This window comes from Oreochromis niloticus, linkage group LG14 (assembly GCF_001858045.2).
Source record: "Oreochromis niloticus isolate F11D_XX linkage group LG14, O_niloticus_UMD_NMBU, whole genome shotgun sequence".
NCBI classification, from domain to species: domain Eukaryota; kingdom Metazoa; phylum Chordata; class Actinopteri; order Cichliformes; family Cichlidae; genus Oreochromis; species Oreochromis niloticus.
The window spans coordinates 16,921,292-16,934,628 of NC_031979.2; the positions used below are offsets into that span (position 1 = coordinate 16,921,292).

The window sequence follows — 13,337 nt, forward strand, 5'->3', positions numbered from 1 at the left end:
CAGCATAGATTTAATATCTACAGCATCTACCTATACACTCCACTTCAGTACACTTCAGAACTTCTTTCAATTTCTACTACCTATGCTATTGATATGGCTTAAGCCAATCACCTTGGACATGTGAATGGTTGAATTCAAAAGAGGCAAGTGAACAAAACAAAATAAATTCTATTGTAGAAACTGAGATCCCTACCTCTGAGCATAAAAAGAAGGTTTCTGGAGAGCTTAAACCCCTACATCCTGAAAGATTTTTCCTGGGGTGCAAAACTACATTCATAACATTGTAGTCTATGGAGACTCTAAGAGGGCCCATGATCCCCACCTGTAGGCAGACCTCAAACGCCTCCACATAAATGCAACAAAAAAAAGTTCGTTCAGCCAACCCAGCATTCCATTTCTGATAGATGTGATTTCCAGAGATAGCCTGTGTTCCAAGTTTTTGCCTGACTATACAACAGTGATGAGGCATTCTGGGAAATAATACACAGACTGAAATGCAGTGGAATTTAATGGCAGAAGAAAGCTTCAGGGAGACTAAAACCTATCACAAGTATATATATATACATATATATATACATATATATATATATATACATATATATATATATATATATATATATATATATATATATATATATATATATATATACATATATATATATATATATACATAATATATATAACATAGAAATAGAATAGATAAAATACAAATAGTACAAATAAATAAATGAAGACAGAAAAGGAGACAAAATATTGAAGTGTGAACAGAGATGTGTACAAAAGAGCTATAGCTTAATATGCTGGACGACCTGATGTGCAATAAATTATTATTACTGTTCAAAAATATGTCAGCTGTTCAAGTGTCTGATGGCAGTGTGGAAGAAGGAGTTGTCGAGTCTGGATGTTCTGGATTTCACACTTCTGAACCTCCGTCCCGAGGGCAGAAGTGTGAACAGTCCGTGTTGGGGGTGTGTGAGGTCTTTGAGGATGGAGGCAGCTCTCCTCTGGATTCTGCGATGGTAGATGCTCTGCAGAGAGGGCAACGGAGTCCTGATGATCTTCTCCGCAGTTGTTATCACTCTCTGCAGGCATTTGCGGTCCATGACAGTAGTGCTGCCGTACCATGCAGTGATGCAGCTGGTCAGTGCTAGGTTACTGGAAAACCTAGCACTTGTGATTTATGACCCTGGATTGCATACCTTTGTTACCGTAGATTTCTGAGACTGAGAAACTATCCTAGCTCAGCTTCACAAAAACAACATTGAATGCGTAATTGCATTTGTATCCTGCATCCTGTCACCAATTGAAAGAAAATTCTCCATAATTGAAAAGTACAGATTGGCTTGTGTCTGGTGTGTGAAGCAGTGGAGAACCAGTGTATGGGGACCTAGATTTACAGAGATAAAGTTCAGGTAAGCAAACACATGGGAAAGGGAGAGCCTAGTTTCTCGACCACCACTTTGGTCCATCAGCAGACTAGGCCAGAGCACATTCATCCTCAGTGACAAGAAACATTGGAAGATAGAAAGACTTTCTCCCTGTTTACAGTGGTCTAAAGGGTCACCGCAGAATGACTTTAAAGAGTGAGCAGGCAAGGTTTGCCTAGCAGGTAACAGAAAGAGAGTCAGCTTCCTGTTTGGTGTAAAGATTGTGTGATAAAGTATCCCTCACATGGAGGATTAAAAAAATGTAAATGGTGTAGGTGGGTCTCTTCACTTAAAAATGAAAATAAATGAATGAAAAATGTATCAAGAAAAATAAGGCTAAAGTAAAGTTTTACCTTCATAACTTCAGCTGACTGCATTATATTTTGTTTTTAAACTTTCTATTATTTTGACATAGGCTTAATAAACCTGGGGTGTATTGCGTGAAAGAGATTTTTATCCAGAGTTTGCTGATTCCAAGTGCTTTGCAGAAACACAGACATGCTATTTAGCTGGTAAATAGTACAAGACCTTACACGTGTTCAGCTAAACCATTATGTGAGGAAGGCAAAAGTTAGCATTTATCGCTGCTGCAGCTTTTTCATAAGGAGAAAATGTCTTCGGTAATGGAGATGTTGGCCACCAGGCGGCAGGCAAAATGAGTAGTGTGGAGACTTCATATTTATTCCGATCTGATAAGGGAGACATGTGAGACACACAGAGAATTGGAAGGTACTATTACTCTATCTCTCTCCCTATATATATATATATATATATATATATATATATATATATGTATGTGTGTGTGTGTGTGTGTGCATATATTTAGATAGATAGATAGATAGATAGATAGATAGATATATTTAACCCAACAATATATTATATATATGTTGTTGGGTTAAAGCGCTGGCTGTTTACAAACTGCGTTTGAAGATGTATTAAGAACGCTGTATAAAAACTCTTTAAGAATTCAGTCTTAAATGCAGATGTTTGTATTTCAAAATGCTTGTCTTGTATGGTGCTCTTTGGTCTTCAAATACCAGACCAGACTATTTTAACAACAGTGTTGGAAGCGCTATACATTCCTAGGGTAAGTGTTGTATAGTAGTAATAAAAGAAAAAATTTAAGGTCCACCCACTCGACTCTGACAGGATCTCACTGAAGGGTTCCCACGGATACAGGAAAGTGTTTCAGTTTGGTATAGAAAACTGGCGTGGGGGCATTCAAGCCACATTTCACACACTGAAGAACGAAAGTACTTTGAGGAGACATCTGTCTTTCTTTTCAAAGGTAGGCATTTCTCTGAAAACCATTCCTGCACACTGAAGGCGTTGCGTGTTTTGCGGAAAATTCTGTTATTTTTCTTTTCACAAAAAAAGGGCTGTAAAAAAACAAAAAACAAATAAAAACTGAAAACAGCTTCGATCTGTGATCACCCTGCCTTCACATGACTTATTCTCAAATATTCATCTGCTCTGCTGTTTTGATCAGTCTGAGCGTGTGTGTTTTGATCACGTGGAGCATGAAGACATCATCTTGTCCAAATGATGTTTTTCCAACATATTTAAAAGAAAAAAGATTTTTAAGGTTATCGATACTGACATCTTAAGGATTTTTAACAGCAGTCTTAGTTCAGGTGTTGTGCCAGCCCGTTTCAAACATGCTGTTGTACAGCCTATACTTAAAAAAAATCACCTCGATTCCTCTGTCCTCTCAAATTTCAGGCCTATTTCAAAGCTTCCTTTCCTGTCAAAATTTTTTGGAAAAGATTTTATTAGTTCAGCTGCAATCTCTTTTTAAATGTAGACGGTGTTCTTGAGAGGTTTCAGTCTGGTTTTAAAGCTCTTGGCAGCACTCAAACTACAAAGTTTTTAACGATCTTTAGCCACTAACTCAGGAGACTTGGCTGTGCCTTTGGTTTTGGATCTGACAGCTGCCTTTAATACTGTTGACCACAGCATCTTGATCTCACATTGCGGCATTGCAGAATCAAGGGCATTCAATTAGAGTGGTTCAGGTCTGACAGGACTTTCTCTGTGAGCTTTGGAGATTTTATCTCTTCCTCAGCTCCCTGTAACCCACATAATTTCCTTAGGGATTAATAAAGTATTCTAATTCTCATTCTGATTACTTGTGGTGTTGCACAGGGATCTATATTGGGGCCAATTTTATTCTCTATTTATATGCTACCTCGAGGTCTAATTTTTTTTTTTTTTAGAAAATATAACATTTGTTTCCATTCATACGCCGATGACACTCAGATTTATCTAGGACTGAAGACAAGCTGCCCTGCCCCACTGCTATGGATAGTTACCCCACCATTACTTCAGTGTCTTGTGAAGTTAAAGCCTGGATGGCCTCTAACTTCCTTAACTTTAATGAGAACAAAACCAAAGTGACGATTTTTGGACCAAGTGGCAATCCCAGCACCTAGCTCTGATTTTAACCTGCACAGTCTGGAGCCTTTTATTAAATTATTAAGTTATTAATTTGGGGGTTATATTTGACAGCAATTTTAACTTTGAAAAACAGATTAGCTCAGTTGCACAGCGGTCTATTTTCAAACTGAGGCTTTTATCTAAGGTAAAATCATTTTTATCTTTTAAAAACTTTGAACGGGCGAGTCATGCTTTCATTACATCCTAGTTGGACTGCTGTTACTCCTTATACGTTGGAGTTATACATATCTGCTTTGTAAGACTGCAGTTGGTCCAAACTGCCGCAGCTTGTCTTCTGAACCAAAAGACGTGAACATATTTCCCTGGTGCTTGCCTCTTCACTGGCTCCCTGTTCACTTTGGAGTTGATTTTAAAATTTTATTGTTGACTTATAAAACCCTGAATGGAAAGGCTCCTGGGTATTTGTTTGACTTCTTGCAGCCTTATGCGCCCTCTAGATCTATTAGATCAAATGATCTTCTGCTTTTATCGATACCAAGGTCGAGGCTGGTTCACATGATCGAGCGTTTGGGGTCGTACTGCCTAAACTGTGGAATAATCTACCCCTACACATCAGACAGGCTCCTACTGTGAAACCTTTTAAATCTCATCTTAAAACACACCTGTATTCACTGGCTTTTAATACAGTATGAGAGTTATTTGGTATTTATTTGTTGTTTGGTACTAATATTATAAGTTATTTGGTATTAGTTATTTAGTATTTTTGTACAGCACTTTGGTCAACGTTGTTGTTGTAATTAAACGTGCAGTATATATAAATAAACGATAAAGAAACTATTATGGTTTGATCGAGGAGGTGATCAGGGTGTCAGTGGGACAGTTAGAGCACATGAGGGGGTTTGGCGAGGTTCTCTCTTAAACACTACACGGGTATTTTTGAAAACGTACATTTTCCGATTTCGTTTAAAAAAAATCTCGTCCACACAAAAATATCTCCATGTAAACGCAAAAAACGAAGTCAAACCAGAACCCCTAACCCACTAAGAAATGTTGGCCAATCAGAAGCCTAGAAACCTGGGCGAGAAAGAGTAAACAGGGTTTTGTGTCCTCACAAAACCTTATAAGTACTTCTGAAAAGTTTTTTTTTTGTTTTTTGGGGGGGGGGGGGCAGCTTGCGTTACTTTTCAAGTGCCTTCATCATTTTAAATGTTAAGAAATAAGACAGTATTTTCGCTGGTGTCACAACTTAGGAATGAACAAAATGCATACAGCATACATAAGTTTAATTTATTTATTTATTTATTTTTTAATTCAAAACCGACGTCGGGATTTGCGTCTGTGTTGAATGTAGAAACCACGTCCGAAGTTCACTCTGACACCTCTGTCTTTCTAAATGGAGGGCCAGCAACTGCGTGTGTATATGTAAGCGTGTAAAAACTGCAGATAGTAAGATTAAGAGCAACAGTATCCCCCATTGTAGAAATTCATCTCATGTAAACAATAACGTGGCGCACAGCGTGACGTCAAAAACGGCGCACACCTTTGACGTTGGGTGACAAATAAAAACCTAAACGCAAAAACGGAGGTTTTGAAAATCTCCACACTGGTAGGCGTTTTTAAAAATCTCAGTTTTCAATGATGAAAATTTGGACAAAAGGTGCAAACGCATAGGAAAAGCTGCGTTTTCAAAATTAATAAATAAATAAATAAATATCCGTGTGACTGCGGTCAAGTGAGCCCTCACATGAGAAGTTACAGTCAAGCTAGCCGCACCCCCAGCCGCACCTATAATCTTGTTGCGCGTTTCTTACGCATATTGCTCAGTTCTTTGCGCTGTGAGGCGGACGGAATAACAGTGAGGGTGACCCAGAGTAAGAGTCCAGTGAAATATTCGCGTCACCTTTAACAATTTTCTTGAAAAAAAAACAAAACACACACACACTATATCAAAAATACTGTACGGCAATTTTATGTCAATTTTAGGTCAGGTTGAACAGAAATGTACAATACAGTGAGAATACAATGCTTTGGAAATATATTGTCAACTCTTACAGAATATGTTAAAGTGTTTTTTATTTTCAATATATCAACTGAGTGGATTAAGAAGTAAAAAAAAAAAATGGAAAAATGCCAGTATACAGAAGACTCGTGTTTCTAAGCCATTTGGCACCCATACCGTAATAGGCGTATAAGTGCAACAAGATTGTAGGTGCGGCTGGGGGTGCGGCTCGCTTGACTGTGACTTCACATGTGAGTGCTCACTTGACCGCGGTGTAAGAGTGGATGTAGCCTTATGCATGTGAGTGTAAAAACCGGGATACAAGTATAAAGCACCATTTACGTTGCAGTGACGATTGCAGTTCGACGTCAAGGGTGAGTAATGGATGGCACCTCCTTGGGCACAACGCCACAGGTGGCCTGTCTTTAGGCATATTAATTTTTTTGTTAAGCTGCTAGAGCAACATAGTGTCAGTGAATCTTGTTCTTTTAATTAGTGTCTGAAAAGTGTTTTAAATTCAGGCCTGGTAGTATTGTAAGTCCTGCCACGTAGTTTGCTGTTTTTTTCCCTGCTGCTCCTTAGTTTCAGTTATTTTATTAATAAAAATCCTTTAATTAGTTTTTCTAGGTCTTTGCCTTGTCAACAACCATATTTCCTGGGGTATATCTCCACACCCAGGTAGCGTTGTCAGTTCCATGTGTCACGAGTTCAAAATATTGGGGATGGATACATGGAGGAAAACCAAATTAACAACACTGGTCCGGCCGGGTCAAGTCAAACGATGATTTTAATGCACACGTGTGGGAGATGGGACACTGTACGCAGACAGCACCAGATCTCTCTCCGAAAACCACACAACAATAGTTTTTATGAACATCAGGGTATTAGAACGCCCCCTCATGCGTAAAGTAGGTACAATACAATCAATGTTGACAACTTTTAACACATTAAAAGAACATCTTCTTCTTCCCGAGGCCAGATCCTTCCCAGTAATCTTCTAACTCTGCTTATCCCCTGGAACAAACAGTCTCTCCTGCAAGCATAATCAAACAGCTACAAGGCCTTGCAAACTATTATTTAAATATTTGAACTCTCCCCTCTACATGAGTTTAACTGCTGCTTGTGTGTGTGCGTGTGTGACTCGACCTCAGCATTCACTCTGTCTATAAGGACAGAGGCCAACTCTGCATGTGTGCAATAACCTAACTGAAACCATACATGTAATCTGTTGAATAAATGTTCTAATCAAATGCCACTACTCAAAGCTTAATAAAAAGAGTATAAATGAATAAAGGATAATGATGAATAACATGATATATGTGTTTTGTAAGCATGTGCGGCCTTCTACGCTCTACGTCACTTCCCTCAATAGATCCGCCAGACATCCCGCTGACTGTAGCTTTTAACCCTTACTGACATGAGCACAACTCCATAATAAGCACCAAGCGGCAATATGTATAAAGATGATCATGGTTACACCTGTAATGAAAGATTATATGATTATACCAACACCTGTAAATAGAAGATTAACATGAGGTTATAACAATCACTGTAATACAAATGTTAATGTAATGTCAATAGCTTCAATAAATGCTTTAATGCAATGCTTATTATATGATTCTAATGTAATGATAAAATAACAGTAAAATATCTCTTCTCACATGTTTACAGACAGCTGTCTTTATTAAATTTTATTTTTAAACCTATTTTGGCCTAGCTGAAAAAGACTTCATAGTGTTCACCTTATCCAAGAATATGGTTGCTGTCCATGGTGCTGATCAAAAGCTGGAATGATGCTACTGATATTATTATTATTGTAATATATTATTTTTGCACTCAAACACTGTGTGCGTGTGTGTGGTGGTGGTGGGAGGGGGGTAGTGTGTTTAGATATGATGTATATATGATGTATCTGCTGCAGGATGTATTACAGAATCACTGACTTGTTAGTCTGTTTTGTTGTGACACTTGAAACATTAAGGATGTCTCAAACTCATTTCTCTCAAACAAACCATTTTCTGAGCTGGTAGAATAAATGTTTTTCAGTCTGGTGATGTGAAAATTCGCTTTGATTCTGTGCAGAAGAGACAGACTCCAAAAAAAGCTGATAAGTGTAGTATAATGTACTATGTAAACTGAAATGTTTTATTGAGGAAAACTGTCTGTGGTGTTTGTCTCTTATATAGGTACAATGATGAGATCCTGTGGTCTGCTAACTGCCCAGAAGGAACCAGGTAAAAATCTGATAAACATTAAAATGGATTTTCACTTTATCATCAAAAATAAATAGAGTTGCATGGACAGATGGCTCAGCAGAAAAACAATCTAATTTTGACTTTAAAAAATAAATGCTACTATTAAGTGTGACTGTTAGAATTCTGTTTGTCTGTCAGTTCCTCTGAAGAGCATTGAGGTGGAGCTGGAGGTGAGGGACCATGTGGCTACAGTGGTCTCCACTCTGAACTATAAGAATAAGGAGAACAAACCATTAGAGGCTGTTTTTGTCTTCCCTCTGCCTGGAGATGCTGCTGTCTGTCATTTCAGTGCTAAGATCGGACAGACACAGATTGTAGCTGAGGTGAAGGAGAAGCAGAAGGTGAGCTGGGCAGTAAATATAACCTGATTATAAGTAAGATTGTCTATTCCATAGACAAAAAGCAATGTGTGGTAGGTTATCCATAGCCTTGAGAAAGGCATTTGACACTTTAGATCACGATATACTAACAAGAAAACTGGAACGTTATGGTGTTGCTATTGAAAGAGTCAGTGAACATAAATTTCTGGTGATAATAATAGATGAAAAACGTAACTGGAGAACTCACATAAGATACATTCATTCCAAAGTATCAAGACACATTGCAATCCTAAACAAGGCAAAGCAGGTATTAGATGGGACATCACTTCATATTCTCTACCGTTAACTGGTTTCACCATACTTAAGCTATTGTGCAGAGGCCTAGGGCAATAACTATGAAAGTACATTACATTCATTTTTTACTCTTAAAAAAAGCAGTTTGAATCATCCACAGTGCAGGTTATAGGGATCATACAAACTCACTATTCTTGCAGTCTGAAATATTGAAAATTGCTGATCTAGTGCAATTCCAAACAGGACAAATTCTATTCAAAGCAAAAAATAAGGAACTACCCAGCAATATTCAGAGTATGTTTTTTTATTCAAAGAAGGAAGTTATGATTTAAGGGGTTTTTCTAACTTCAAAGTTGTGAAGATACGTACTACCAGAAAAAGCTTTTCCGTTTCTGTCCATGGAGTGAAGCTGTGGAGCAGTTTGAATATGGAGTTGCAGCAATGTCCAAACATAAAGCAGTTCAAAAAGAGTTATAAAGATATAGTTATAATGATCTTCATGAATTAAAAAGAAAAGGAAAATGTTGAAATTCAGTGAATGTCTCTATTTAGAAAATGTCATGATGTGATGTATATACACTATTATATCTGAAATCTGTTTGCTATTTTTACTGCAGATTATATCAGTAAGAAAGCTGACTAAATATTGACAGTTAGCCTAAGGCAAAGGGATGGGATTAAATAAGTGTGTACTACTTTCCACTCCTTTTTGATATGTAACAGAAACGGAACAGTTGAAGCAATATTGAAATATATTAGCTTTATTTTGTATGGCATTATTTTTTCTTCTTTTCTTTGCTAAATGTACTTGTATATTGTTTACATGATTGAAATAAATTAACAAACAAACAAACAAGATTCAAATTAATAATAAACACAGTGAATGTCACTGACATGAGTCACCTGTCCTTCAGGCTCGTGAGGAGTATGATGATGCTCTGAGCTCCGGTCAGCAGGCCTTCCTATTGGAGGAGAGTGATCAGAGTCCAGATATATTCTCTCTGAGTGTGGGCAGTCTGCCTCCAGGAGAGAGCGCCTCCATCAGGTTGGAGTACGTGACTGAGCTGGCTGTGCAGGCTGATGATGGTCTGAGGTTCTGTCTGCCTGCTGTGCTCAACCCTCGATACCAGCCTCGGGGTAGGAAAAAACGTTGACACTAACAGAAAGCCTCAAACTCACACCTCTGTATAGAAAAAGGTTTCATAACTGCAACTATGGTGGTGGAGGAATTTCCAACCTCTTTCTTTCTCTCCGTCTCTCTTCCTGCATAAATAAAATATTTTTGAATTTGTTATGTACACATAAAAGATAAACTTATAAAGAATTAAGCGTAACATGGAAACATAAACATTGAAAACAACTGTCTTTGTCAACACTTTATTTTCAAGTCCAGAATCTATAACATGATTAGGGGATGGACTTTGGGTTATGGAGTATCTGTGCTGTGTTAGGATATCTCATTCTTTCTTTCTCATTCTGTATTTATTCTGTCTTTCAAACATATGAGATTATTTGATTACCCTTCCACCATTACTGTAACTGCAGTTTCTTTGCTCTTTGTGTCATTTCTAACCAGAATCTAAACACAGGGGTTACTGTGGCTCCTCTGAAAGAGACCACCTCAAATAAGAAGTACTTGACTCCCTGGTGTAACTTGCAAAGGTGCACCTTAAAGCAGATAAAGTAAGCTAGAAAGGAAACGGTGTCTCCCTAATTCAGAATATCATCATTTAGCTTAAAAAATAGTTTTTTGCTTTATAAAAAAGCCTTCAGTAAAGAAGGTTACTATTCATCACTGATTGAAGGAAATAAGAGCAACCCGAGCTCTCCCTTCAGCACTGTCGCCAAGCTGACAAAAAGTCAGAGCTCTGCTGAGCCAACCATTCCTTTAATGTTGACTAGTAATGACTTCATGAATTTCTTCACAAATAAAATTTTATCTACTAGAGAAAAACCTCATAATCATCTCACAGACTTAACAATGTGTAGAGTTACTTTCGGCACAATTGATATTTATTTACTCTTTTTCTTCAATTGATCTTTCTGAGTTAACTTTAGTAATTACTTCCTCCAAATGATCAACATGTCTCTTAGACCTACAAGACTGTTCAAAGAAACTCTGCCAATAATTAATATTTCATTTTTAAATATGATCAACCTATTTCTATTAAGCGGCTATGTACCACAGGTCTTCAGACTGGCAGTAGTTCAACTGTTACTTTAAAAGCCATCTCTAGACCCAGCAGTCTTAGCTAATTACAGGCCAGCCTTCCTTTTACCTCAAAAATTAAACAAATGTGTAGGACTGCATGTTAATGACTGTAATTCATTAACATCAGGATGTCTTAAAAACTCCCTGAAAAGATTTCAACTGATATAAAATGCTGCAGCGAGAGTACTGACAGGGACTGGAGAGAGAATATATCTCTCATATTGGCTTCTTTGTTCAGTCCAGAACTGAATTCAAATTCATGCACAAGGTGTTGAATAATCAGGCCCCATCTTATCTCATTGACCTTATAGTACCATATCACCCCATTAAAGCAGTTTGCTCTCAGCCTGCGGGTTTACTTGTGGATGCTAGAGTATATAAAAGTAGAATGGAAGGGAAAGCCTTCAGTTTTCAGGCCTCTCTTCTATGGAACCAGCTTCCAGTTTGGATTCAGGAGACAGACACTATTACTAGTTTTAAGATTAGGCTTAAAACTTTCCTTTTTGTTAAAGCACATAATTAGGACTGGATCAGGTGTCCCTGAAACTTCCCTTAGTTACACTGGTCAAGGTTCCCATGAAGCATTAAGTGTTTTTTCTTCACTCACTTTTTTTCACTCACTATACGTTTACACATACCTCTGCATTTAATTCAAGTTCTCTTCCACTTCATGTCTTTGTCCTGTTTTACTCCTCTCACCCTCAACCGGTCTTGGCAAATGGCTGCCCCTCCCTCAACCTGGTTCTGCTGGATGTTTCTTCCTGTAAATAGGGAGCTTTTCCCTCTCATTGTTGCCAAGGCACTTGCTCATAGGGGGTCTTTCGAGTGCGGGGTTAGTGCCCTACAGTCTGTCTTTTTCTGCCCGAGTGTCCTCTCCTCGTCCAATCTCTAAGGTAGAGTCCAACTGTTCCCTGGACCCTCTCCAGTACCTCAACACAGATCAAACCCAGGCCACGGTAGGTAGAGTGCTGATGTGTCTGCTGTGTGTGGTTGTTACTTATTACTGAGAATTAAATATGCATGTGTTTGTGGTGTGCAGGTTAACTTGGCTGCAGGACACAAGTTTGACAGAGATGTTGAACTGCTGATTTATTACAAAGATGCCCACCAGCCCACTGCTGTGGTGGAGGCAGGACAGGCCTCTGCTGAGCCGGGTGAGTGAAAATGAGTGAAGTAGTTGATTTGCAAATTTAAAAAAAAAATTATCTACTTCTGCTTGGAAGTTCAATATGTTGACATAAACAAAAAGCAATTTCTCAGATTTTTCTGTCTGTTATTTTTCAGGCTCTCTGGTGGGTGATCCGGTGGTGATGGTGAGTCTGTACCCTGAGTTCCCCCAGTCTGTGATGTCTTCATGTGGAGAGTTTGTGTTCTTAATGGATCGATCTGGAAGTATGAGTAATACTCGCATCCGCAGTGCCAGGGTATCTGTAATATTTTAATCATAAACTCTTTAGTTTCAAATTGTTCCTCTCACACAGAGGCCTCACTATATTTTCCCTGTTCTCTTAAGGATACTCTGCTGCTCCTGTTGAAGAGCTTACCAATGGGCTGCTATTTCAACATTTACAGTTTTGGGTCCAGATATGAACACATCTTCCCGTGAGTCTCTCCCTCATATCAAAGGCCCTGCTGTCTTTGTTAAAATATCCTAATGGGTGTTTTGGTGCATGTGTTTATGTGATGGCAGTAAGAGTGTGGAGTACAGCCAGCAGACCATGAAGGAGTCTCTGAAGAAAGTTGAGCAGATGGAGGCTAATCTTGGAGGAACTGAGATCCTGGAGCCCCTCAAACATATTTACAGCCAGCCCTGCATTCCCAATCAGCCTCGACAGGTAACACACACTCACACGCTCTTCCGGTTTGCTGTCCTCGTGGGGACATCCCAATAACATAATGCTTTCCCTAGCTGCTTACCCTAAGCCTAACCCTTATCCGAAACCGAACCATAAACCAATTGTAACCCTAAAACACTAAAACCACAATTTAAGTGTGAAAAATGCCTTCAACAACATGGGGACCTGGATTTTGGTCCCCACCAAGATAGTAAGAACGCGTACATGCGCACACACACACACACACACACACACACACACACACACACACACAAACTGCTTTGCATTAATTTCTTGGAAATTTCCTATGAACTTAATCTTACTTTCTGCTTGCCTTGCTTTAGCCTTAGAACAACTTCATCTTAAAATATAATGATTTAGGATATTTTAACTTTTTTTTATATCACCATGAAGATGCTTTATAGGGATGTATCTACATAAAGCAGATTCAATTTCATAAAAACATTGGACAAAACTTGGACCACACACATTATGCTCTACAAATGTTTCTCAGCATTGGCATTAGTGTACAATCTAACTTTTAATATATCACATATTTTAACCCTGTGAATATAATCGTTGTTCATGTAACAGCTTT

At 38.3% G+C, this 13,337-nt stretch overlaps 1 protein-coding gene across 5 annotated transcripts in view; it reads left to right on the plus strand.

The window, feature by feature from the left end:
- Positions 1-2,611: 2,611 nt before the first annotated feature.
- LOC106097973 (von Willebrand factor A domain-containing protein 5A) overlaps positions 2,612-13,337 on the plus strand; it is a 34,431-nt gene continuing 23,705 nt past the window's right edge. For all 5 annotated transcript variants that reach the window (XR_002064460.2, XR_002064461.2, XM_019367365.2 and 2 more), the window contains exons 1-9: positions 2,612-2,715; positions 8,010-8,057; positions 8,217-8,419; positions 9,607-9,829; positions 11,676-11,860; positions 11,944-12,058; positions 12,189-12,328; positions 12,418-12,506; positions 12,595-12,739. Coding sequence is in view for 3 of the 5 variants with exons in the window: in XM_019367365.2 (XP_019222910.1) it covers positions 8,015-8,057; positions 8,217-8,419; positions 9,607-9,829; positions 11,676-11,860; positions 11,944-12,058; positions 12,189-12,328; positions 12,418-12,506; positions 12,595-12,739 (1,143 nt within the window). In the remaining 2 variants the exon portion in view is untranslated. The remainder of the gene's footprint in view (positions 2,716-8,009; positions 8,058-8,216; positions 8,420-9,606; positions 9,830-11,675; positions 11,861-11,943; positions 12,059-12,188; positions 12,329-12,417; positions 12,507-12,594; positions 12,740-13,337) is intronic.